Raw genomic sequence first — 25,464 nt, forward strand, 5'->3', positions numbered from 1 at the left:
GTATTATGCTACGACTCTCCTCCTCCAAGAATACTTAATTATCACTACCTGTTTTGTTTAATTTTTTTCTTGTGAACATTTCATGGATGTTAAAAGTGTTGTATTCCCTCTTTTTATTTAAATTAACCTTGACTCTGCACATAATTCTATGAATCTTTCTCTTCAAGCCTATTAAGCCATGCCGTCCCATGACCAACAATGCTGGAAGACTGTACCACTATCGAATTACAGTGTCACCTCCCACAAACTTCTTAGTAAGTACTTTATAAACAATTCTAGCCAATAGTCTAGTTCAATTTATTTTAACATTGATCTGTGTTGTGCCACAGCTATTTTAACTTTAACTTTTTTTGTTTTTGTTTTTGTTTTTTTTAGACAGACAGGCCAACTGTTATAGAATATGATGACCACGAGTATATCTTTGAAGGGTTTTCCATGTTTGCACATGCCCCACTGACAAATGTAAGTATATTCATTTTATGCATAGTACTTTTCTAGAAGGCATGCTATTTCTGTCCTTTTAAATAGCACTTGTATCAATCAGTGGTACATGTGCTTTGAAAGGCTTCTTGTCAATTTCACTTGAAAATGGGAGGGTAACCTGTGCTAATGATACTCAGGTTTTGTCCTGACTAACTAGGGTAAGTTTTCCTTTTATACTGTGATTGAGGCTGTAGTGTGCAAAAGAATAACATTTTTGGACGTGTCAAGGTTTGAGAAAGAAATAAACTGTGGATCACTTGTTAAAACTGTTAATTGGATTAAAATTAGATTAACTTTTTGAGCTGACAAAGTTAATAGAAAAGGAAAACCAATAATTTTAACTGATAAAATGGGAATGGATTAGTTCAGATTACCTAGTTTTAGAAACCTTGACTACAGCAGAAGTTTACTAAAAATGTCCTATAGTTTCCAACACTGGTTCAGCTTCCCATCAGCTTGTTAGTAAAATGAAAAGAAGTACTTATGGCACCTTAGAGACTAACAAATTTATTTGAGCATAAGCTTTCGTGAGCTACAGCTCACTTCATCAGATGCATTTGGTGGAAAATACAGAGCGGAGATTTATATACACACACAGAGAACATGAAACAATGGGTTTTATCATACATACTGTAAGGAGAGTGATCACTTAAGATGAGCCATCACCAGCAGTGGGGGGGGGAGGGAGGAAAACCTTTCATGGTGACAAGCAAGGTAGGCTATTTCCAGCAGTTAACAAGAACATCTGAGGAACGGTGGGGTGGGGGGGGAGAAATAACATGGGGAAATAGTTTTACTTTGTGTAATGACTCATCCATTCCCAGTCTCTATTCAAGCCTAAGTTAATAGTATCCAGTTTGCAAATGAATTCCAATTCAGCAGTCTCTCGTTGGAGTCTGTTTTTGAAGTTTTTTTGTTGAAGGATAGCCACCCTAGCTTATGCTCAAATAAATTTGTTAGTCTCTAAGGTGCCACAAGTACTCCTTTTCTTTTTGCGAATACAGACTAACACGGCTGCTACTTTGAAACCTGTCATTAGTAAAATGATGCATTTATGGTTTGGTGGGGCTATTTAGAATCAGGTATTTTGCAGCTTCAATGGAATCCTACTCTACCTCAAAAATGGGTGCCCCTGGTATCCCATCATCCTTTTGTTTCTCAAATATTAAGTACTTTCTTCTGATAGTTATAGAGTTTAAGGCCAGAAGGGGCTGCCAGAACATCTAGTCTGACCTCCTACATATCACAGGTCACCACCTACACTCTAAACCCAACAACCCAAATTATGCCCAAGTATTACAGCCCTCGGGAGACTAGACTATTATGTGCCACAGACGGAAAATGGGAGGGACCAACATGCACCAGTGCCCAAGCCCCCACAATTGCTGAGAAGTGATTAAATGAGATCTATCCAGATGATCCCAGCAAGTGACCCAGCCCCCACAACAGAGGAAAAGGGGAAATAAACCTAAGGTCACTGCCATTCTGATCTCAGTGGAAGTATAGAAACCCTTACCAGGAACTGTATGTTTACAAGAATTAATCAAAGGAATACTATCAACTTAAAAAGAAAAGGAGTACTTGTGGCACCTTAGAGACTAACAAATTTATTTGAGCATAAGCTTTCGTGAGCTACATCTCACTTCATCGGATATATACAGTGGAAAATACAGTGGGAAGATTTATATACACACACAGAGAACATGAAACAATGGGTTTTATCATACATACTGTAAGGAGCGTGATCACTTAAGATGAGCTATTACCAGCAGGGAGCGGGAGGAGGAAAACCTTTTGTGGTGATAATCAAGGTGGGCCATTTCCAGCAGTTAACAAGAATGTCTGAGGAACAGTGGGGGATGCGGTGGGGGGGAGAAATAACATGGTGAAATAGTTTTACTTTATGTAATGACCCATCCACTCCCAGTTTCTATTCAAGCCTAAGTTGATTGAAGTTTTTTTGTTGAAGGATAGCCACTGTCAGGTCTGTAATCGTGTGACCAGAGAGAAGGAAGTGTTCTCCGATGTAAAAGAATAAATGGACACAAATCAGACGTCAAGAATTATTACATTCAAAAACCAGTTGGAGAACACTTCAGTCTCTCCGGTCACATGATTACAGACCTGACAGTGGCTACCCTTCAACAAAAAAACTTCAAAAACAGACTCCAACGAGAGACTGCTGAATTGGAATGAATTTGCAAACTGGATACAATCAACTTAGGCTTGAATAGAGACAGGGAGTGGATGGGTCATTACACAAAGTAAAACTATTTCCCCACGTTATTTCTCCCCCCCACCACCCCCGACTGTTCCTCAGATGTTCTTGTTAACTGCTGGAAATGGCCCACCTTGCTTATCACCACAAAAGGTTTTCCTCCTTCCCCCCACCCTCCTGCTGGTAATAGCTTATCTTAAGTGGTCACTCTCCTTAAAGTATGTATGATAAAACCCATTGTTTCATGTTCTCTGTGTGTGTATATAAATCTTCCCACTGTATTTTCCACTGAATGCATCAGATGAAGTGAGCTGTAGCTCACGAAAGCTTATGCTCAAATAAATTTGTTAGTCTCTAAGGTGCCACAAGTGCTCGTTTTCTTTTTGCGAATACAGACTAACACGGCTGCTACTCTGAAACCTGTCAACTTAAAAAATCACTCCTCTGCTTACAAATTTTATACCTACTATTGTTACAAGAAACATCTATTCTTTCCCCCCAGAACTTGCACGGTTTTCAGTGAGAGATTGGGCCTCAAAATTATTCTAATTGAAAGGGATTGAGAAGAATATGTCTTCCTTTTTTCAGTTTGCTCACTTGATGCTTTTGACAGCTCTCTGTGTATGATCAGTTTCACTGTTTCCTCTCTCTAGTCAGCTGATTGGTTGTTTTTCCCCTGTTGTTTCACACAGGAACATGAACAAGAGAACCATTTTAAACAGTAGGAAAATGGGATTGTAAAACAAGTATCAGTGTAACTAGAACACAGCTATAGTGTATTAGTAGGAAACACATTTTAACTAATTTTTTTTTAATGTGATTAGATTTCAAGTTACCAATTTAGTCACAACTTGAATTTGTTTGGTCTCATTACACAAATAAGGAACATGTCTGCATTGTAGAATCACACATTAAATAACAGGATTCGCCAAACCTGATTAAGGAACGGTGTCTAGCTGACTAGAGAAATGATGGTGCCTGTGAAAGGAGACTCCACTGTTCCTTGACAAAAGTAAATGTGATTGGGGTTTCAGAATTCTCTAAAACCTTTTGCTGTGATCGTTCTCTTAGCTCTGGTTTACATTACAAATTTATGTCGGTGTAACTACGTCCATACTCGTGAGCGATTCAAATCTACACTACAAAATTAAGTTGACCTAATTTACATCGCTTGTGCATGTCTGCACTTTGCTCCTTGTGTCAGCAGTGAGCATTCTCACCAGGAAGGCTTGCACCGATTCAACTGTCAGTGTGGGGCATTGTGGGATGTCTTCTGAAAGCCTGCAACAGTAGATGTAAGTAATGTAGTGTCTATGCTGACACTGCGTCGGCCTAACTACATTGACCTAAACTCTATACCTCTCGTAGAGGTGGAGTTAATAAGTCGGAGTAGCGGGCGAATTACGTCAGTGGGAGCGAAGTTTTAGTGTAGACATTTACAGAGTTAGGTTGATATAAGCTACCCTGCATCAACCTATCTCTGTAATGTAGACCAGGGCGTAGTGAAGACCTAATCCCTGCTGTACACGGTGCTGTGTGTGTCAACAAGAGGGTTTCTCCCCTTTGACATCACTACTGCCCTCAGAGAAGTGGAGTACCCCTGCGCCGATGGGAGAAGCTCTCCTGTTGATGTAGATAGTGTAAGTGTTCAAACCCTTAGTGTTCAAAGGCAATTTGTCAGATAGGTTTTCTCACCAGTCCCTCCATTTTCACTTTGGGAGACATGGAGCAGAAAAAAACACTTAAGCATTTTTATTTGGAAAGATATTATACGAGGGGTAAAGGAACCACCTTTTCTTTAGAATACAAGTCCACTCTAAGTCAAGCATGGCATGGAGAATTACAGATAACATGTGTTACAGAAAATTCTTCCTCCAGAGTCAAAGAGAATTCACACTGCCCTGTATGAGCTGATACTTGAAGATATTTAACCTACTTCGATTGTGGAACTTGTGTATTTTGGGCACAAAGCTACTGGAGCCTCACTTTCAGTTCTCTTCCTGTACGCTTTTTGCTAATTGTGTGAAAATGGTCAGCAGCAAGTGATAATTCTGACAGATTGCTACTCTTTATTGCAAACATATGGTCACAGAGCAACACACACAGTCTTTTCTGATATCAGCAGGAGAGTAGATAGGAAAGGTCTTCACAAGGAGAATGCTCTTGCTGCACTGTAAGGCTTTTGACAGCAATTATGGGGGAATTGTCGTTTCAGAGGCATTTCAGGTTATGCTTGATAAATAGCAGATGGCTAAGTGTAGCATCCACATGGTTCTTTGCAAGGTTGGAGATAATATAACAAAATATTTTAATGAGACAAATTTGTAAGCTGAGGAGGCTTCACTTGCACCCTGCAGCTCTGTCACAAAGCTGCGTTATTAGTTATTAGTCGAGCTGGACAAATATTAGATAAAATGATATGTCAAATCATAGATGTTCAATGAATAATGCATCATTTGTGTGAAGTTATTCAACCAGCTTTATTACAGCATTATTCTTTGAATCCATTATTCAACAAATAGCATTCTTCCAACTTTTTTAAGTGCAGCTGTATATGAGAAACTTGTTCCTAGTTATTTGAAAGTTGGTCACCTGTTTTAAGAATCCCTTTTCTGCTCTCTTTATTCTGCACAGAAGACAAGTGGAAAAAGTCCTGGCTGTTAAGCAGCTGATCCAGAAAGTCCTGACTTGGTCATCTTTAGATATCTGTTGGAAAATAAATAGGCTCTCATGATATTTTAAAGCATTGTTGAAATAAATGTGACAGCTTATTTTTTCCCCAAACATTGAGTAACATGTCTTAATATCCAAATTCTTCATTTCTGTTGAAAGGTACCCAGTATCAAATACATTTGAAGAATGAGGATTTGTCATACTTTTAATTTGATATTGGTAATCTGTAGGGGTTTTTGTTTCTGAATAAACAAGTTCATAACGGGGTGAACGTCTACAAAGATGGTTACATCTGGAATCTTCCTAGCAACAACTATACTTAATAGATATAGCCTAAAGATTAACATTAGTGAGTGCTGTGTATTTTTTGGGGGCAGGAAGGGCCACGGTGCTGCAAGCAGATGTATGCAGACAGGAACTTGTACTGTACCTGTGAATTGAATTCAGCATTCCTCTTTGCAGTACAGAGATCCCTTGGAGGATTGGGGACTTAAATTGCTTCAGTTTCATGAATCATTGATCATTATGAGGTGGTCTCTTATATTTGCAGGGACAGTGAAAGCTTCAGCCATGTTGACTTAAAAATGGCAAGAATTTAAGTTCTCTCATGGCTCACTAGAAAGACATGCAATTATGTGTGTACTGGATTGCCTGCTTGCTTTTTGCATCAAAACCTTCAGAATCCATACTGTAAAACTGTATGGTATAGATGCTAAATTTTAAGATCAGTGGAAGTGGCACTACTAATGATTGAAAGTGTAATTTAAATATGCTTTTAATATTTCAATGCTACAGGAGTGGAGTCTTAGTAGAGAGCTTTACAAACCTAAAAAGAAATTGACAAAGTATTTTTCACAATTGAAGTTAAAACTGGCTGTTCAAAAACCCCTTGAAAGCACAAAACTGCAATCCTGTCCCTCACCCCCACACCCCCGTTTTGTATTGTACAGCAGTCCTGGTTTGTCATACAATTCTTGGGATTCCTGGGAGTGATAGGGTTCTTTTTTTAATGAGGGGAAGAAAGAAAAAAACCTTTAAAAGCAGGTTGAAGACTGTGTTTCCGTATGAAAATTCATCCCAGCACTCTCCTCTCTCCCTCCAAAAAGTCTCTACCTATAACTGATGGGGATTACAGAAAAAGAATTTTTTTTTCTCTTTTTGGTGTTTTACTTCAAGTATTTGACAGCACTTTGTATACAGTCAGTTGCATTTCCTGTTTTATGTGCTAGCATTATGACATATGTCTCATGCCCTGATCTGAGAGAGCTGGTGTATTTACTAGTAACAGCTGCAGTAAAGCTGAAACTGAAGGGTTTCAGACAAAAATGAAGGAGAAATGGAGAGTTTGGCCCAAGCATGTGTGGTAGATATCTTGAGCCTGCCCACTCTCCTTTCCTGTAAAGACCCTCATAATAATAAGCAGTAGCAGCAGCAGAATAGGAAAAGTTCTGTAATATTTTGACAGGGAGATTGGAAAAATATTTTCAAGAAGTATTCTCGCAATTTTTTTTAATTGGTCAATTTAAAAAAAAAAATCAGGTTGACATTGTCCCTCTAAAAGAAGCAGGGTGGTGGGGGGCAGTCTGTGGACTTTGCAAGCTTATGTACTAAAAATTGATTAAATATTTGGCTTACCAGATGGTTTAGTTCCACCTTACGTGGTTTTTAGCTCTATTTTGTGTAAACCTATAAATCTGTACTGCAAGTCCCTGTGTCATGCTCCCATTACATAAAGATGTTTTAAGACAATATGGCTAATAGAATTAATAGTGGGCTAAAAACACTTTGCCTCTAGGTCGCTGGACCAGTCTGGCACCCTCTACGATGCACAATAAATTCATCTACAGATATAACATTTTCAAAATGGGAGAAGAGAGATCTGTTGGTTACTGAATTTTGCTTTTGCTGAAGAAAACGTAATCTCCAGTAGATGGCATTGTTTGACCAATGATTCCTGTCAATCCTATGTTATTTCACAAGCAGAGTTATTATAGTCATCTATTTCTCTCTGTCCCTCCTGCCCCAAACTTTGTGTGAACTCACCGAGGCAACAGTTTTTCTAAATGCCCTTTTCATCAGATGGAAATTCTTAGGAATGAAAATTGTATGAGTGATGCAGTCAGCACCATATGTCATTTCAAACTGAACTTCTGTTCTATTTTCCTTCCAGATTCCTCTATGTAAAGTAATCAGATTTAACATTGACTATACGATTCATTTCATTGAAGAGATGATGCCTGAGGTAAGGGGGATAATTAGTCAAGCGATCAGTTTAGGTTATGAATTGTTGATGTGTTTAAAGGATTAACTCTCTTGCATCTAGCTTCATGCACCCTCTGAATGTATAGCTGAATGGAAACCTATGATTTCTACATAAAGCTTTAAGCATATATCTAGAACACTATATATTGAAAATAAAATTAAGAATAGTCTGCTTTAGCCATACCTCTTTGAACTTTTCAAAGATCTGTACGAATATATTTCAGACAATATGCCTGTGAAATAAGGTAAGTATCTGTCTACTTTGCTAATGGGGAAACTGAGGCACAATAAGGTGGTGGTTTGCCATTTAAATCAGTGGTAGAACTAAGGGCTTGTCTACATTGGTACTTTACAGCGCTGCAACTTTCTCATTCAAGGATGTGAAAAAACACAACGCTGAGCGCAGCAAGTTTCAGCGCTGTAAAGCACCAGTGTAGACAGTGCACCAGTGCTGGGAGCTATGCCACTCGTGGAGGTGGGTATTTTAAAGCGCTTTAAAATGTTGCCAGTGTAGACTAGCCCTAAGACTAGTATTTGACTTTTTTGATTCCCAGCCCTGAGATCTGGTCACTAGAGCAGGGCTGTCTTTTAATCTAAACTGCGGCAAAAAAAAAAAATCCCTATAAATAAAAAAAAAATATCCAGTTTATAGTGTGGTTTGTATTAAGACAGTTTTTGATTAAGCAAAATTTGTGGAGTAAATTGCTGCAATGGAAGGTCATGTTTAGGTGTAGATTCACCCTGCATATTAACCACTAAGATAGGATCAATGTTTAGTTTAGTCCTATATATTTACATATTTTTTCTTGGTTATCTTTCTTTTTTCTGTCACTCAGCAGTAGATTTATCTAAATATATGCAAGAGGCCAAAAATTCCAAAACAAGATTAAATGTGGATCTCAGTGTGATTAACTTCCTGATACTGAATCTACTGTGCTGTCTCCAAATCTTGATTTAAAGTAATAAAAGGACAGCAACCAAAATAAAGAACTTGTCTTTGTGGAGTCCTAGTCAATTGTCTATGCCTGTGGCACTGCTTGCAAACCTTGTTTAACAATGCAGCCTTGCCAAAGAGATTTTGTTGGGTTTGGAATTTTTGGTTGGCTTCATATGCATACAATTTATATTGACTTGAGCTGTTATTTTATATAATTTGTATTGACCTGAAATAGTATTTTTAAGACACAGTCTCTTCGTTTGTGGCTGAAAACTAGCGTGGCTTCTTTCCCAGTTGAGCTGAGGAATTTCTCTGCTCTTAAGATCATAATCCTCAATTTGTACTTATTTGTTGCTTAGGGAGTGGTGGTGATATCACCACTGATGATTTATAAGCTTTTTAGCAAGAAAATGCAGGAGTGGGGAATTATGAGAGAGGTGTTTGTAATAAATATATCATCTCTTTAACTTATTCAGGTGAAAGGCTTTTGGTGCATAGTAAATTATCTTGCAGTCCTGAACTCATAATATCTGTCTCCAGTGTGGATTTGGGCCTTTAATAAAGAACCCTTAATATGCATTAACATGCTTTCAGAAGAGGCCTCAAATGCTACGTGATGTTTAAATGAATAACAGACAGTCATATGCCTAAAGATTTACTAATCATTGAGCAGTATCGTCTCCAAATTGTATTATTTATTTGTTGAAATATTTGAATAATGATATTCTGGCCTTTTTCTTTTCCAGAATTTTTGTGTGAGAGGACTTGAATTATTCTCTTTGTATCTATTCAGAGATATTTTGGAACTCTATGACTGGAATCTTACAGGTAACTGTACAGTTAAAAATATACACGCAAAGAAATATTAAATGTTCTTTATGAATTCAGTAATTATGCCTAAGTTTTAAAGCATGCTTTGTTTAAAAGGAGGACTTGAAGTAGCAAAATTGAATGTTTTTAATTTTAAATGGTATGGATAAGTTTCTTGCTTTTACCAAGAGCAAACCGTTTATCAGGGTTCGTTATAATGCGTGTATAGAAACTAACAGTACTCAGAGTTGTCATCTAGGTCTCTTGGGTAAGACATTTAACACTTCCTTAATTACTCCTACATGATTTTTGTTTTAAATGAGCTGTTAATTATATTATTTATATTGCACAATAATGTGTTTGTGAGGCTTTGTTGTCTGGTGTCAAACAGAATGCTGTCCTTGCCCTGACAAGCTCACAGACTAAAGGCATTTGTCCTATAGTACAATGAAACTACAAAATAGTGTCATATAGGCAGCCACATAGTATTCCTATGCTTACTGAGCTGTCATTAGAGCTGAAAATTTTACCAGGATATGTGGAAATATACATACATTTTAAGACTCTGACACAACAAAATTTCAGAGTTAAAACTTTTGCTCAGTCTAAAACAAAAGAAGTTTCAGAAGAACTTCACTTTAAAATATGTAAATATATTTTGGTGCTTGGCCTTTCCTATGAAGATTTATTTAATGCTTGCTATAACACAGAGATGCATATATGTTTAATATTTTGTGGGTGATTCCTTTGGTTAGTTGTTGAATATCTTGCATAGTCCGGTTTTTGGATTAAGTATTACTGGCTTTGATTGTACTGTCCTTTACTTTTTAAAATTGTAAGTCATGTACCATTTGGGGCTTTCCTTTTCACATGAAGCTTTACCTGAAATCATTGGAAAGGAGGAAGAAACAATAACATAGAACATTTTTTTTCCTTAGTGTGTATAAAGATAAGTACTATTATTGGAACGAACTAATTGGAATGAAGACAAAATTAAAACCAAAGCAAATTCTTTATTCCTGTGTTTTTATAGAATTTTTTTGTAATGCATTGATTATACAAGCAGAATTTCTTCTTGCTGCCGACATAGACATATCTGTTATATAGTGGACCAAAGAGTACATTATTTCTACTTCCCCTTTTGCTATGCTGTGTTTTGATAATTTCACAGAACACTTAGATATTCTGGGTGAAATTGTGGCCCTGTTGAAGTCAAACTTCCATTGATTTCAGTAGAACCAGGACTTTACCCTTTGTTTCTGCAAATATGTTTTTACAGGCTTAATTCTTTTTCTGTTAATTTTCTTATTTAAGGTCCTTCATTTGAAAACAATTCTTGTCCAAGATTTCATTTCATGCCACGGTTTGTGAGGTTTCTTCCAGGTAAGTTTATATCATGTGGTTGGATGAAAATTAGGCTTCCAAACTCCTATGCATCTCTTCAAACAAGAAAGAACCATTTATATGGGCCTCGGAGCGATTTCTTCACATGGACTGAAGGTTCAGGCAGAATCACTTCTTTGGTTTGTACTTGGTCCACAATGTGAAAGTTTTATTTGCAGTCAAAAGAGCTAGAGACTTTTTTTTTTTTTAATGGAAGCTGGGATTCTGGAGCATTAACATGTGAATCACCAGAGGAGAAAAAACATCAGTCTGATCTGCTTTAATACAACCCTCAAGCCAAGGAATAGCCTTTGGTAGAGAAAGAACTGTGTCTACTCTTGTATGGAAAGCCTACTTAGGGGTTTCCCACACCCACAATATCAGGGGGAAGATCCTCCGTTGGTATACATTTTCATAACTTCAGTGGATCTGTGAAAATACATCCCAGTTGAAGATCTACCTCGGGTTCTTCTAGGAGAATCATTTCCACAGAAATATTCTTGATATGAGAGCAGTCCTCTATTTATTTTGGCTATTCAGAGACCTAATGTCACATAAAGTTTGCTTTACTTCCTAAACAAGGGTTACTGGTAGCTGTGTGGAGGAGAGGGGTATAAACCACAGGGACAGTACTTCTCCATTCTTTAGGAAAAGATGTTCACATACATTTAACCACTGATCCTTCAAATGACAAAAGTTTAATTGCTTCTTAGTGATACAAAGACACCAGGTTTCTTCTCCTCCTGGAGATAATACTTACCTGATCCCAATAAAGTTACAGCCTAGTCATGGGTGGTCACTCAGAACCAAGACTCCTCTTTCTATCCCAACCTGGCACTTATTCAGCACGGCTCATGAGATGGAAGATGTACTTAAGTGTCTCAAGCTCTCCAGCTTCTCAGGAGGAGTCTGCCAGAACATATACCATTCAAGTGTAAAAGCTTTTCCGTCTAGTGTGAATAGGCCCTGGTGGATCCTTTTGCTTGCCTCACTCAAAAACTTCTGCTTTCCTTTCTATTTTTTGCCACAGTCTTGGATACATACATCAGCATTCAGTTTATTTGCCATTTTGGTTTTCTGTGACCTTGTAGAAAGTAAACTTCTCTCCTGCTCTTCCCTCCGAGTACAGGACTAAGGGCCATCTTGCATTTAGTATGTCCCTCTAGATTGCTTCTGGTGGCACATGGTTATTAATATTGTCCCCCCCAAAAAATCTCAATTTGAAGTACTTGTCGCAGATACTTCTAGCAGAAGGGTTTATTTTAAAGAGCAATGATTTCAGCTTGCTGAACAAGTGCGCTTTAGGCTTTAGTGAATGATCCACCTTATTGTAAGTACCATGGGTTAAAGTAGAATGGCTTTTGGTCTTAATCTATTTCAAATAATAGCCTCTAAGAATGTGCCTCCAGCTTTTTGACTAAGAGTGCAGATGTGGTATGAAACAATTTGAGGAGAATCATGCCTAAGACCCTGTCTACACTGAGATTTGAACCATATTTGAAATTTTAAATGTAGTTGTAGCTAAACCAGCTTCAAACATGATTTGGCTTGCCTCTGCAGTCAGGATATTAAAAGCTGTCAGACTGCATCTGTCACTGTTGTTCTTTAGCAGGCCTGCATCTTAAAATTGTATTCAGTCAAAAGCAAATGTGTGATGTTCGCTGGCAAACATCAGTTCAGTTCTTTTCAGGCGATTTGCAAAATTGGCCACATGTGGCTCTGGGTCATCATTTGATTTCAGTACAAAATGAAAATAGATTTGACCTATGTGAAGTGTGTAATCTATTTCTAGATTAGAAGTTGTCTAGTTCTATCCTGCTAGGTTTGGTTGTTTGTTTTTGGGGTGTATCTCTTAACTGGTGTTTCCACATTGTGAGGCTTCTTATCCCTTTCTGATTGTGAGTGTATATTGTCATTCCTGGAGCGTCTTAATCTCTACAGAGTGGGAATCCATCATCCTCGGTATATTTACAGAATATTATTTATCTATAGTTCTTCTTTGAAGATATTGGTGCAATAGATCCCCCACACATTCATCCGCTGCCTTCTTAGAGATATAGGGATGAGTTGTTAGATTTCCTCTCCCCCCCCCCGCCAATTTTCTTGTCTTATGTCTTTCAAACAGAGTTAAAGAGATACAGTCACAATGTCTGCATGGGCTGGCTGAGATGGCAGGCATTGTGTGGCTCAGAACATTGAGCTAATCAAGTCATATTTGCGCAGTGCCATGGGCCTCAGAGGTGAAGAGCGGTAATCTACTGTACCTAATTGTTCAGAATATCAGGGAAACATACATTATGGAGTATTTGATTTTCTTTGGGATCGTGGTCAGCAGAGAGGGAGTCCACAAACATGAATGATTTTGACCATGCACACTGGAAAAGCCTAAAAGAGGCCAGATTTCAGAACTGGGTCCAGTACCATCGTCTTTGGCTTAGACCACATCATAGACTCTCCTCTTGTAACTTCATTAGCCCCATACTTGTTAAAGTGAGCAATTTGGTGTACATACCTAGCTGCTGCTGCTGCTGCTCAGGGGCTACCTCTTGCCAAGTTAAATAAACTAGTTGTTGCCAGGTGAGGTCAGATGGGTCCTTTATAAAGGGAATATTTTCAAATTAAGAAATTGTTTTTGCATTTTAGGCTGCTAGTGTAGCTCATTCTGTCTGCTTCTGTAGCTCTTAAGAATAGTTTGTCATTACAAAGGGAGTTTGGATATGTTTCCCAGTTGTAGGTTTTATATTGGAATTTAGAACAAGGTAATTCTACTGAAGAAAGTCTTCTAGAAGATTGCTAGTGTAGGTCATGTACCTGACGGTCCACAATCCTAGTATTTTCTTTACTCCATCGATCTAACCCTGTTGGAATTGGAGAATCACTTGCTACTTGTTTATATTTGTTGGAGGTTTAAACTGTACCACCCTGACGTGGTGATTCAGGAAGACTTCCATAGGATTCTCAGAATATTATTGCAGTCTTTGTGCTATAGCATTTTCACCCAGAATATTTTCAGCCCTTAGTTTCTGCTCATCTCCTTGCACAAGACCCTATTAATGTTTCAGATAGCATACTGTGACATACAGAACTTCTGGAAGGGAAATGGACTGAAATTTTCTGCTTCTTTGTAATGATGAATCCTTTCACTTAACGATGTCACCATATTTACAGATTAAATTCTTTTTGTTTAAGGAAAGGATTTGAGAGTCTCGTATATGAAGGAATCTTAGTAGCATGCCTCACCTTCTATCCAAACGTTTCCTCCACAAACAAGTTTACATGTAGAATTTGAATGGTGGATAGCTCCTCAGTAAAATGCCTGACAGGACCATTATGAATTAATCTCTATTTTTGTGGTCCTCACGGTCATGATTGATTGCCTAGTCCAAGTCAGGGTGCTTTTTATACTTTCTCGTCACAAAATGCAGTCTTTGCAATGTGCATTTTTTCATGTCTCGGAAGTAGTTAGTTTTCACATGTACTTGGTTCATCCAGAGACAGTAACTCAGCATGAGCCCCGGCTACTCTTTAGTCTTCATTACTGCAGGTGCCGCACATAAACACTGAATATTAGTCCGTAATGCCAGGATAACTAATTGCAGGCATCCATAAACGTCTCATAAAATTCTTGAATGTTCCTCCAGAAAGCCACATAATGTCTAAATGGTTTAAAACTATTGTTGCAAAAGGAAATGTTAAAATGTAAACAAGCAGAATGTAACTGGACTATATAGCTTAGGGTTCTACATGCAGATTTTAAAGCTCTTTGGCCAACTAAGTTAACTTGAGGCTTTCAAAAAGATTAAGCTATTATTCTTTCTACCATTAATGTTATTGTTTCTAGTTGAGCAAATTGAGGTGCTTATGCATGTGCATTATTCATCAATAAAATGTTTGTGTTCCTATTAGTTAATTATTTGGGCAGTTTGCACTTTATTTAACCCGTCTGAACATTTTACTACTTATGCATTATTTTCCTTTAATAACAATTTGAAGGGAGGGATATTTTTAATAAATGTTTTTAATCTGTTTTTAAGATGGAGGGAAAGAAGTGTTGTCAATGCATCAGATCCTACTCTATTTGTTACGATGCAACAAACCTTTAGTCCCAGAGGAGGAGATTGCCAATATGCTTCAGTGGGAAGAGCTGGAATGGCAGAAATATGCAGAAGAATGCAAAGGAATGATCGTTACCAGTCCTGGCATGGTACTGCAAACATTTTTAATTTATAAACAAACCAGGCATGCACTATGATAGTGGTTCAATGAGTTTGGTGCAGGCTAAATTGGAAAGGGAGAAGGAATCCAGAGGGATGAACAAGAATCCTTTGATCTCAGTGCTCTTGGAGTAACTGTATTGAATGCCAATATTTGGCATATTGAAAGTATGCCAAATGTAAGAGAATTTGGGGATGCAAAATATGATAGCTATCTGGGAGTGAACTCACTTGATCCAGTGCCTGTATGAAGTTCACACTTGCTGCCCTATTCTTTGGCAGACTGGGTGATGTGCAAGAGCAGGTTTACAGACTAGCAACGTATCAATGTGTACATAGGCTTGCACATGCTTAAAACATTGCAATTTCAAATTTGTTCCCCTTGTGCATATGTATTATGATAATCTTTAATTACACGATCACATACTATTTATCCAGAGCACCTCTGCTTCATTCTGAGGGTAGGTAGTTATTCAATAATTCCTTTTATCTTCCTTCATCAATGTGCGGCCCCAGGCCTTATTTAATGTACACCAACCAACTCTGCACTGAATACAGAATTGTTAATTTTCTTATTGAGTGGTTCACTGACAGTAATTACTTTATTTTCAGAACATCTTTGTGATATTAGGTGGTGGTATCATCCCTACTTTACACGTGGAGATCTGAGACCAGGAGATAGTAATGCCAAAATTATAACTGTCTACTAATGTTGAGTACCCAACTTGAAACACATATGGCCTGGTATTTTCAGAGTACTCGATTTTTTTATATCACTTTATACATTGAAAGCACAGTTTTAATCAACTTCAGTTGATGCTGTGAATGCTCAGCGCTTCTGCAAATTTGACTCCACATGTGTCAGTTGGGCACCCCGAAAATGAAGAACACACAGTTAAAGGCGCCTTTGAAAAGTTGGTTTAAATGACCAGGTCAACATCACATAGGACTCAGTGGCAGAGACAGGATTAGAGTCTGATTATCTGAGGTGGCATGCAACTTCCTCAATCACAAGACCACTCTTTTTCTTATGGAAATGCTCTGTCTCGTTCTCCTATCAACTTCTGCAACAAATGAGGCAGGGTTTTACAGACAACAGCCTCCTTTACTACAAAACCCTGAATCAGTTCCAGACACAGTCCATTCTGTGTACTGAAAAAGCATATCTCTGATGTAGCCAGCGTAACTTTCTTGCCAAATTTCAAGTTCTTGTTTCAAAGTATGGCGGCACTAGAGTTTCTCAGTAAAATAATTGTAAGGATATTTTTAATGTGGCAGAACAATATATTTTCCTTAATCTCGCTCTAGGTGAACTGTTCTTGCTGAAACTTTTTCAAAAATAAAAAATAAATAAAAAATCAGTCTGTGGCAGATTCTCAGCATGGAAAATTTCAGCTCAAATGGTTAAATTTTGGCAAAGTTATAAGCAATTGAAAACAGGATCTTATAACCAAAAGTATTAGGCAGCCTTAACAGTAGGCTGCCTATAGTAAATGTCATGGACTCTGACACACAAGAGTAATATAAAATAATGGAGGTCACTATAGCCCAGATTCCCAATTGGTGTGAATTGGAATAGCTTCATTGACTCAGTAGAGCTATACTGATTTGAACTAGCTCAAAATCTATTCCTTCTTGTTGTATGCAGGGCTTTTGATTTCCATTGTTGTTCAAGAAACACAGATAAAACACCCCCCCCAAAAAAGAAAGAGTCTGATGTTTATCCAGTACAAACTGGAAAAACACCAGAAATGACTCCTGGTATCTAAGGTCTTGTCTACACAGAGCAGTAATGCAGACTATGGGGGTGTGGTTTCTGAAGCGCACAAATGTGTTGCGTGTTAATTGATCCATGCAGACCTTGTTGGTATGCACTAAAGGTTCTCTAGTGTGCAGAATCTAGTGCTGTTTGAAACAATGCTACATTAAAACGCACGAGGGAATTTTACAAAACAGTTACAGATTAGAGTACACACTATTGAAGTGAGTAATGTATATTATATACATATTTTTAAATACAAAGAGAAAGCCCTGAACGCACCTGTTTTGAGGATATCTATGTACAACTCAAAAATTTCTAAAATAATCAGCAGAAAATGAAATTAATAAACACAAAAACAGAAGCTGTAGTTATATGTAAACTTGTAGAAAAAATATATGGTACTAATATATCATTTAAGAAATGATATGTACTCATGTAATTAAAGCATATGCACAAGGGCATTGAGTTTGTATGTGTAACATTAACTTTGGTATCTCCTACCTTTTGAGTACTTAACTATCCAGTCTTGACATTCTGGAAGGAAACTTTATGGGATGAATTTGTGTGGGGTGTTGGTATGGGTATACAAATACGTAAAGGCAATTTCCTATGCCTTAAAATGTTATTGTTGTATTATAATACCAAGAAGGGAAGAGATCATTAATGCCCATTTTTTCTTTCAAAAAGGCTGTGACAATTTGTTTTTTCTTAGTATGTGGCTTTTTTAAAGTGATTACTACATGCTCTGAGTGTAAAAGTAAGTAAGAAATGGAGTATGAGAGTATCTTCCATGCATTTTATCCCCTATTTGATCAGCAGATATAACTTTATTGTGAAGACAATATGAAACAATGCTTTAGAAAATGACATCTCTTAAATTCAGTTTTTATCAGCTTAATACAGCAAAGTAAAAACACTGTAAAGATAAAAAAGTAAACATTTATTTTGCTGTTTTTCTTCGCAATATCGTTTGTGAAATAAGAATTCCTGCTGGGAGGAAATAAAAAGATAGAGAAAAACTGGATTATTTTAAAATGTGAAGAATAAATATGCTATATGGAGAAGAGAAATATTATGATAGGCATACATCTTTTTAGATTTAGATTTAGACTTTAAAGAAGTAACAGTAGACCAGCATTATTTTAAACAATTTAATATATTCATGTCGTTTTCTTAGTTTCTCAAATTTGGTTTGGAAAAGCTAATCCATAAATTTTAATCCAATATGTAATACTTTAATCTTTCTTTTACAAATCCTGCTTCTCGTCCAGCGAACATAAATACATATTCTATACAGTTACACCACCTCCACCTGCAATGTCATCAGATTTTTTAAGATAGGCAAATGTCTGACTTGATCAATATTTGGATGAGAAAAATAACACCTCTTTTTCCTGTCAGTCAGTACTGAATCAACATCTCTGTATGCTTCAAAGTAGTACTATGTTGCTGGAGGTTCCATGTTTTGGATGAGATGTTCAAACCAAGTTCATGACCATTTGTGGTCATTAAATGATCTCATAGTATTGGGGTTTGTCTACATGTAAAATATTGTGGTGGCGCAACTACACTGCTGCAGTTATGATGCTGTAGTGCTTCAGTGCAGATACTAGCTACACCAGAAGGAGGACTTCTGCATAGGATGAGGTAATCCATCTCTCTGTAAGGTGGTAGCTAGGTCGACAAGAGAATTCTCCTGTTGACTTAGTGCTGGGGGTTAGGTCACTTTAACTCTATTTCTCAGGAGGTGTGGATTTTTCACACCCCTGAGCAATGTAGTTATACAGATCTAATTTCCTAGTATAGACTAGGCCCTCTTCATAAGAAATATAACTCTGAAAGGAGAAGACTAATTTGGTTGTGTCCTCTTTGCTTCTTAATGATGTACTGTATGAATAAGGTCTCAAATGTTTTTTACCTTTAGAAATATAAATATCAAGTGCGGTCATCCATATTTTTGCTGGAGGTCTACTTGAGAAACGAGAGAGTTGGATGTGGATCTTTCCCAGCCTGAAAATGAAGAAGGGTTTGAGTCTTTAGCAAAGAGTTTTGTTGTGAGAATTACTTATCAGGCATTTGTTAACATCTTTTTAATTCAGAAACAAATCACAAAGCCAACATACTTTCAAAGTTGGGTGCCTCAAGTTAGGCCTCAGTATCTATATTTAAGTACCTAAATAAAAGTGATGTGATTTTTAGAAGGTGCTGATTTCCCATTGACTTCAGTGGAAGCATCTGCAAGCCACTGTAACTTAGGTGTCTAAACTGTAGGCATCCAAGTTGAAAAAGGTTGGCCAAAATGTTTTTCATCGTTTGAGATTTTTATTCTGTTAATCAGGTTTAGTTTCCTTAGTACCCATGATATCCTTATCCTACCAGTTTCTCAGATGTCTTCCAGGAAAAGCGAGGTAGAAAAGACCCGAGTTTCTAATGCTTGGGGGGAATCAGAAAAAAAAAACTTACTTTAATAAATAAAAACCTTTCAAAATTGCCTTTGTAGATCATAAATAAGCAAAAAGATGATAAACTTATTCCATTTCTTTTTGAAAGTAACTTGTCCTTGTTAACTTCCAGTTTCAGAAACATCATTCAGTCTCCTAAAAATCCTCCCTGTGTTTTCATTTTTAAATCGCTTTCTTCTTCTTCATATCCTCATCTAAACTATTATGTATTTAATCCTTAAAAAAATGTCTTCACCTGTTTGCATGGGTGGAGTAATTTTAAAGATTAAATTTTTTGATGGGCAAGTAAAATGTTTCATTTATCATTATCATGTAAAAAGGATAGCTGATAAACATTTATTTTCACTTGGATTGGTAAAACCTACATGTCAGTATTATAATTCTGTCCTCTGACAAGCATTTTCACTATTTAATTCCAGAAGTGGCTGCACTTCACCCGTGGGGGAAATGATCCCTCTATATAGTCGGTATCTGTTTGTAAAACACTTCTTTTTGGAATGATTTGTTATAAACACTTTAAAAAGAATATAATTATATAATAGCAATAGCCATTCAGTAACTAATAACATCATAAGAAATCAGGTAACTTTTCTATGTGGAAGTTCTTTGCTAAATTTGCAGTTTTAATATAAAGACGACTCTAAGTAATGTATCTTTTCAGACACTTCAGAGAACTGGATAGCTTTAGCATCATCCAAACAGCTAATTGCCAGGTGGGAAATCATTTGCGTACATAACAAAACAGCTTGCAAGATAACGGAGAAAATATCTGTGCAGAGAGATTCAACTGTGGAACTTAAGCTAAGGTTTTTGCATATGCTACAAAGAGCAATACAAACGGCACGTTAACTGCAATTATCTAGACTTACTCATTTTCTCCATTTTTAGAGGTCAAGTGAAAATCACTTCCTTCTACAGTTTTCCTTTAAAAAGATCTGTTTTCAAGTGCAAAAAGGACAAAGTATTCCTCATTATTCAAAACTGCGTTCCTCATTATACACATTGACTTTGGAGCATTTTGTAAGAGTGACACTACAATTTTTAATGCCACTTAGTCTGTGTTTGGATGGGTCTAATAATGTCTTTACTTGGATAATCAATATTAGAGAGGTGACATGGTCTAGTGAACCAAATACAGGAATAGTAGTCAGAAATATCAGGATTCGATCCTGGCTCTGGTACCAACTTAATGTTTGGCCTTCAGCAATTCATGTGAAATTCTCAGAAACTCTCAAAATCTCAATTCCTCCTCCCCTGTAAATCAGGATAATACCTGTATTGCAGGGTTGCTGTGATAACCAATAAGTTTACATTGCTCAGCCCTGTAAGTGCCACATATTATTATATATTAATGGTTTTCTACATATATAGCTACAATATCTCTCTCATTGATTTCAATATGTTGAAAGGCTTCTCCGCTTCTCAGAATGATGATGTCATTCATTTGTCAGTTCCTGGTCAACATCATAATGTATCCAATAAAATATCACTAGCACTCTTGTTAATTAGATAAACTGTATTGATTTTCTTCTTAGAAACCCAGTTCAGTTCGTATTGATCAACTGGACCGTGAGCAGTTCAACCCTGATGTGATTACTTTCCCCATTATTGTTCACTTCGGGATACGGCCTGCTCAACTCAGTTATGCTGGAGACCCTCAGTAAGAAATTTTCCTCAAAGCTTATGTTTAAAAAAAAAAGTTACTGTTTTTTCGTTTGTTGTTCAGGAAGGGCCTAGTCACATGACTATTGAAGTTGATGGCTAGTTTACCATTTTCTGCAATGGGAATGGGAGCAGGAGTTGGCTTTTATAAACTAGAGAATCAGAAATGTAGCTGCTTTTTCCTCTTCTGAATTGTAATTCTGTTCTGCACTTCCTTTATCAATTTTAGATTTTCAAAGCGAGCACGTCAAATTCATGCAATAATAAAATTATGTACTTGGTAAAAATGTTATGAAACCAGTGGCTATGTCCTTTTCCCGGATCAGCCGTGCCTTTACTGCAGCTACCCGGTCTACCTCAGCTCCACTGCTCTTTATACTTGTGCTATAGCTCGATGAGACCTAGTGTGAGAAGGTGTGTGTGTGAGCAGGGCAATCACACCCCTAGCTCAAAGTATAGACAGAGTCTAAGTTGACTTCATAAATCTAGGCCCTCATGTTTTGTGTGAAATACGTATTACTAAGGTATTCAGAAAAGTTCCATTTAGTGTGTTTTTTCTTGTCCAAGTTTTTGATGTAGCTAAGTGAAACCAGTTATAAATCAATCTTTTTTATTATTATTATTCTCTTATTCTCCTGCTCATCCCTGTAGTATCTGAGGATCTTCAATGCAAAATTGGTAGCAATAGCAAAGTCCCTAGTGGATTTCATGGACTCTCTGCCTCTCCTTTTTTGGGGTAAAAAAAATCTGGTGGGGATGTTTGGTTTGTTTGTTTGTTTGTTTGTTTACTTGGCAGGATGATTTATTTTATTTGTCATTTAATTTTTCTTTTTGGACAGATAAATGTATTATCTGTTTTGAAAATGTTCTGGTGCTGGAATCCTGTATTTGAAATTAAAAGAAAATAGTGTAGAAGTAGCCTATAGATTTCCAGTTTCCAATTTGTTTTATAGACCAAGCAGACACTGGAGTCTCTAGGGCTGAGGAAATGCACTGGAGAATGATGGAGTGCTATAGCTATGAACGGACTCTAGTAAGCAAGGAACGGGAAGGTGTGTGTGCTGAAGCTATGAGGATTCTGAAACAGTAAAATAGCTGCTGCTCCATTTGATGGAGCATCAGTAATATGGAATCTTCCAGTAATGTGGAACCACTCTAAATTGGTGCTATTTGTGCAGAAAAAACATAGAAGAAAATAGATCATTAAGCAAATATTTTGATCGCTCCTTTGCTTCATTTTAAAAGTATTTGCTTTTGTGTTTTGTGTTGAGTCTGCTTCTGCTATGATTTTTTTTTTACATACTGTTCAAAAATTGGGAAGTTTTATCCTCGCTTTGATTAAAACTTTTTTTTTTGACAATATAAGGGCTGCATTTAGTCTTGCTATAAGTTACATATGGGCTTCATATCAAGAAAAGGAGTCTTTCATATGAATCAGAAAAAGGCTTTGACTCAAGGCCACATAATGCCCCCCACTGAAATGTGATCCATCAGAGATCTCTTTTTAGAGTGAAGTAGTAGGGATCGTTTACCACTTTGTTAGTGAGAGCTAATCAGTTCATAAGGTCAAACAAGGAGGTACTCATGTTGTGTACTTCTAGTATGTGACAAAGGGGGGGGGGGGGTTCTGTTCTTTCCGGCAGGTACCAAAAGCTATGGAAGAGCTATGTGAAGCTGCGCCATCTGCTGGCTAACAGTCCCAAAGTCAAACAGGCTGATAAACAGAAGTTATCCCAGAGAGAGGTATGCTGGCCCTTCACCCATAGCCAGTGACTGAGCACTGAAAGGGGTGGGGCTGTATTACTACATTTCTATGGAAAAAAAAAGGAAATAATATCTATTATTGTCATCCTCACAAATGATTTTTTTTTTCCCCGTGTTGAGTTGATGTTACCTTTTTGTTCTTTGCCTCCTAATGGATAGACATTTTCCTGCACTATGTTTTACCCAGTTACAGATTCTGCCATAAGGTGTTGAGCTTCTTATAGCATTAGTCATTAGTGAATGCAATGCTTAATGTTGAGAAAGGCTTTCCATTCTAGGCTACTCTTTTCAGCTGCTCTTAATCTTAAATTTCCATGATTTTACACTTCGTCCAAAGTTGTGTTTCATTGGAAAATTCAAGTGAGTTCCCTTTATGGGTGAGGCAGCGATGGGAAGGTGGAGCGATTTTTTAAAAAACGAAAACAAACTTTAGTTGTGGGTTTTTTTCTGGCAAAATAACTCCAAAACAGTTGAAGGTAAAAACTTCAATTTTTGCACAGTCGGAGTCTTCAATGAGATATAGGGTGCTTGCAAAGAGGGAGGGGACGGAGGGAGAACCCTCCTCCCCTTTCTTCCTGCCTCCTGAACGGCACAAGACAGCTGATTGCCGCGGGCAAGAAGCAGGGGACGGAGAGGGGGAGGAGCGAGGACGCGGAGTAAAGTGGGGGTGCTTGGGGGAAGGGGTGGAGTGGGCGGAGGAGGGTTGAGCCCCCCGCCCCGGTGCTTGCAGGGTAGGGGAAGCTGCTGCTGCTGCGCCACGTGCTTCTCCTAGCCTACAGCACCTTCAGCCTCCTTGCCTGCCTCATTGTCTCCAGTGCCAGTGGACTGTGCCTCTGAGGGGTAAGGTGCGGGCACCTCCCAACTATAGTACTGTACTGTATGGCAAAAAAAAATTTCTCTGGAACCTAACCCCCACATTTACATTCATTCTTATGGGGAAATTGGATTCGCTTACCATCGTTTCACTGAAAGTCACATTTTTCAGGAACATAACTACAACGTTCAGTGAGGAGTTACTGGACTCAGAGGTTCAGTGTATATTCTAGGTAGCAGCTGGAAGGGGATGTCTGTGCTTTGTGTAGGCATGCAGATGTATGTGTTTCTGTGTGACTGTCTATAATCATGTAGCTTACATGTGTGTATAAAGTGGAATGTGACTGGATTAATCAAGGAGTCTTAGACCGACAGCATCACCAGTTTGCTTTTTCTGTAATGACTGAAGCTGCTGCTGCAAGAGATGGTATTCAGTATATCTGACAATGCACCAGATTTTATCATTAGTGCAAAGCATAGCATACTGTCGCGTGAACACAGGGCTTAATTAACATTTTATTTATAATAGTGTTAAATAAACCCCCAAACCTCGGTTTTTTTCCTCGTAAATGGGAAGTACCACAGAGTTAAAAGTTATCTATGTCATAATTTTAAGGAGGAATGCTTTTCCCACTGAAATAGATGATTTTTATCTTTACTGCAGCTTTCATCACTGCAGGGGAGAACAAATGGAAGGCTAGAACTTTTTATTAAAAATGTCTCTCATTAGGGAATAATGGATGAGTTATTCTTAAAACAGTAGCAGAGAGGACGTGGGAGTGATTGCATTTTGCTGCAAAAATGAAGTGCTCCTTTGACATTTATCACTTCTTGTAGTGTGTAGACCTTTGTTTCTAGATTGTATCATCCAGGATGATGGTTTCCTAAAGTAATTGTCTGTCATAAGGAAGATTTATTGAAAACCGTTCTTAGGCAGAAACTTTGCGGTACTGTGCTCCCACTTTGTGACACTGAGGACCTCATCAGTAATTTAGTGGGAGCTGGCAGGCTGCTGTAATTGGCATGTGAATTTAAAAAAAAAAAAAGAAAGAAAATTATTCAGAACTGGGCACTGATGATACACTGATATGAATGGTACTGTATAAAAGCCTAGAAGACCTTATAGAGCCTACCCCTAAAAGGTGTACAATTTATGGCCTCTGTCCATAGCCCACTGACATTTGGATTTGGGCCTAAGGGAACAGTGCTTCATGCACACCTGCTCATTATTGCCATTGATTTCAATGTGATTACGGGATGCGAGACCATTATTTGTATTGAGGTGGTGCCTAGGAGCTTCAGTTACCCTTTGTGCTAGACACTGTACAAACTCAAAACAGAGAGACTGTCTGTGCCCCAAAGAGCAATGTATAGTTTCTTTAAAACTGAAGCAGGCAGCAGGGAGGGAGAAGTTCGCAGCAGGGGCCCTGCAGTGAAGTATAGTGAGAGGAGAGATGTAACTTTTATCTTTAGTCCTTTTATTCTAATAAAGTTCCTTGATCTCAATTAGGAGAAAATATGCAGTGACTGCTTCCCATTGTCACATATGTATCAGAGTTGACATACTCATGGGGGCATTTGCAGTATCAGGACCTAAATTCAGACTAAGAGACCCTAACATATTTGATTATTTATTCTATTTATTGCTTCAGATTTATACAAAAAATAAAAGGGACTCCTGTCCAAGGCTGTACATGCCCTTGCCATATTTCAGAAACAGAAATAAACTGCCAACTTCTCATGGTCAAGACAGTGCAGTTTTTAAACACTTTTTTTTTTCTTGGTTGGAATAAAGTGGGTAGGTTTCATAGTAGGAGCTTCTGGTATCAGTGGATACTGACCCCCTGTTCTGTAAGAGGGGTATTTACATTCAACCAAGATCCGTTATAAGGTGACTGGGGCTAGATAATAAAGGTCTGTCTCTTACCCGCTTGAATGAAGGGTTGGTTGTTTCTCACGCAAGCCTTGGGATAGAGTATCAGATGTCAGGAATTCCAGAGAGAAATGGTATTTGCTTATAC

General features: G+C 37.7%; 1 protein-coding gene across 3 annotated transcripts in view; it reads left to right on the forward strand.

The window, feature by feature from the left end:
- The window catches only part of DROSHA (drosha ribonuclease III), a 113,787-nt gene that overhangs the window by 36,779 nt on the left and 51,544 nt on the right, over positions 1–25,464 (forward strand). For all 3 annotated transcript variants that reach the window (XR_006279074.1, XM_043508433.1, XM_038388590.2), the window contains exons 8-15: positions 168–254; positions 376–462; positions 7,545–7,616; positions 9,320–9,401; positions 10,698–10,766; positions 14,801–14,970; positions 20,740–20,864; positions 22,510–22,609. Coding sequence is in view for 2 of the 3 variants with exons in the window: in XM_043508433.1 (XP_043364368.1) it covers positions 168–254; positions 376–462; positions 7,545–7,616; positions 9,320–9,401; positions 10,698–10,766; positions 14,801–14,970; positions 20,740–20,864; positions 22,510–22,609 (792 nt within the window). In the remaining variant the exon portion in view is untranslated. The remainder of the gene's footprint in view (positions 1–167; positions 255–375; positions 463–7,544; positions 7,617–9,319; positions 9,402–10,697; positions 10,767–14,800; positions 14,971–20,739; positions 20,865–22,509; positions 22,610–25,464) is intronic.

The sequence above is a fragment of the Dermochelys coriacea genome, chromosome 2 (assembly GCF_009764565.3).
Source record: "Dermochelys coriacea isolate rDerCor1 chromosome 2, rDerCor1.pri.v4, whole genome shotgun sequence".
In the NCBI taxonomy this organism is placed as follows: domain Eukaryota; kingdom Metazoa; phylum Chordata; order Testudines; family Dermochelyidae; genus Dermochelys; species Dermochelys coriacea.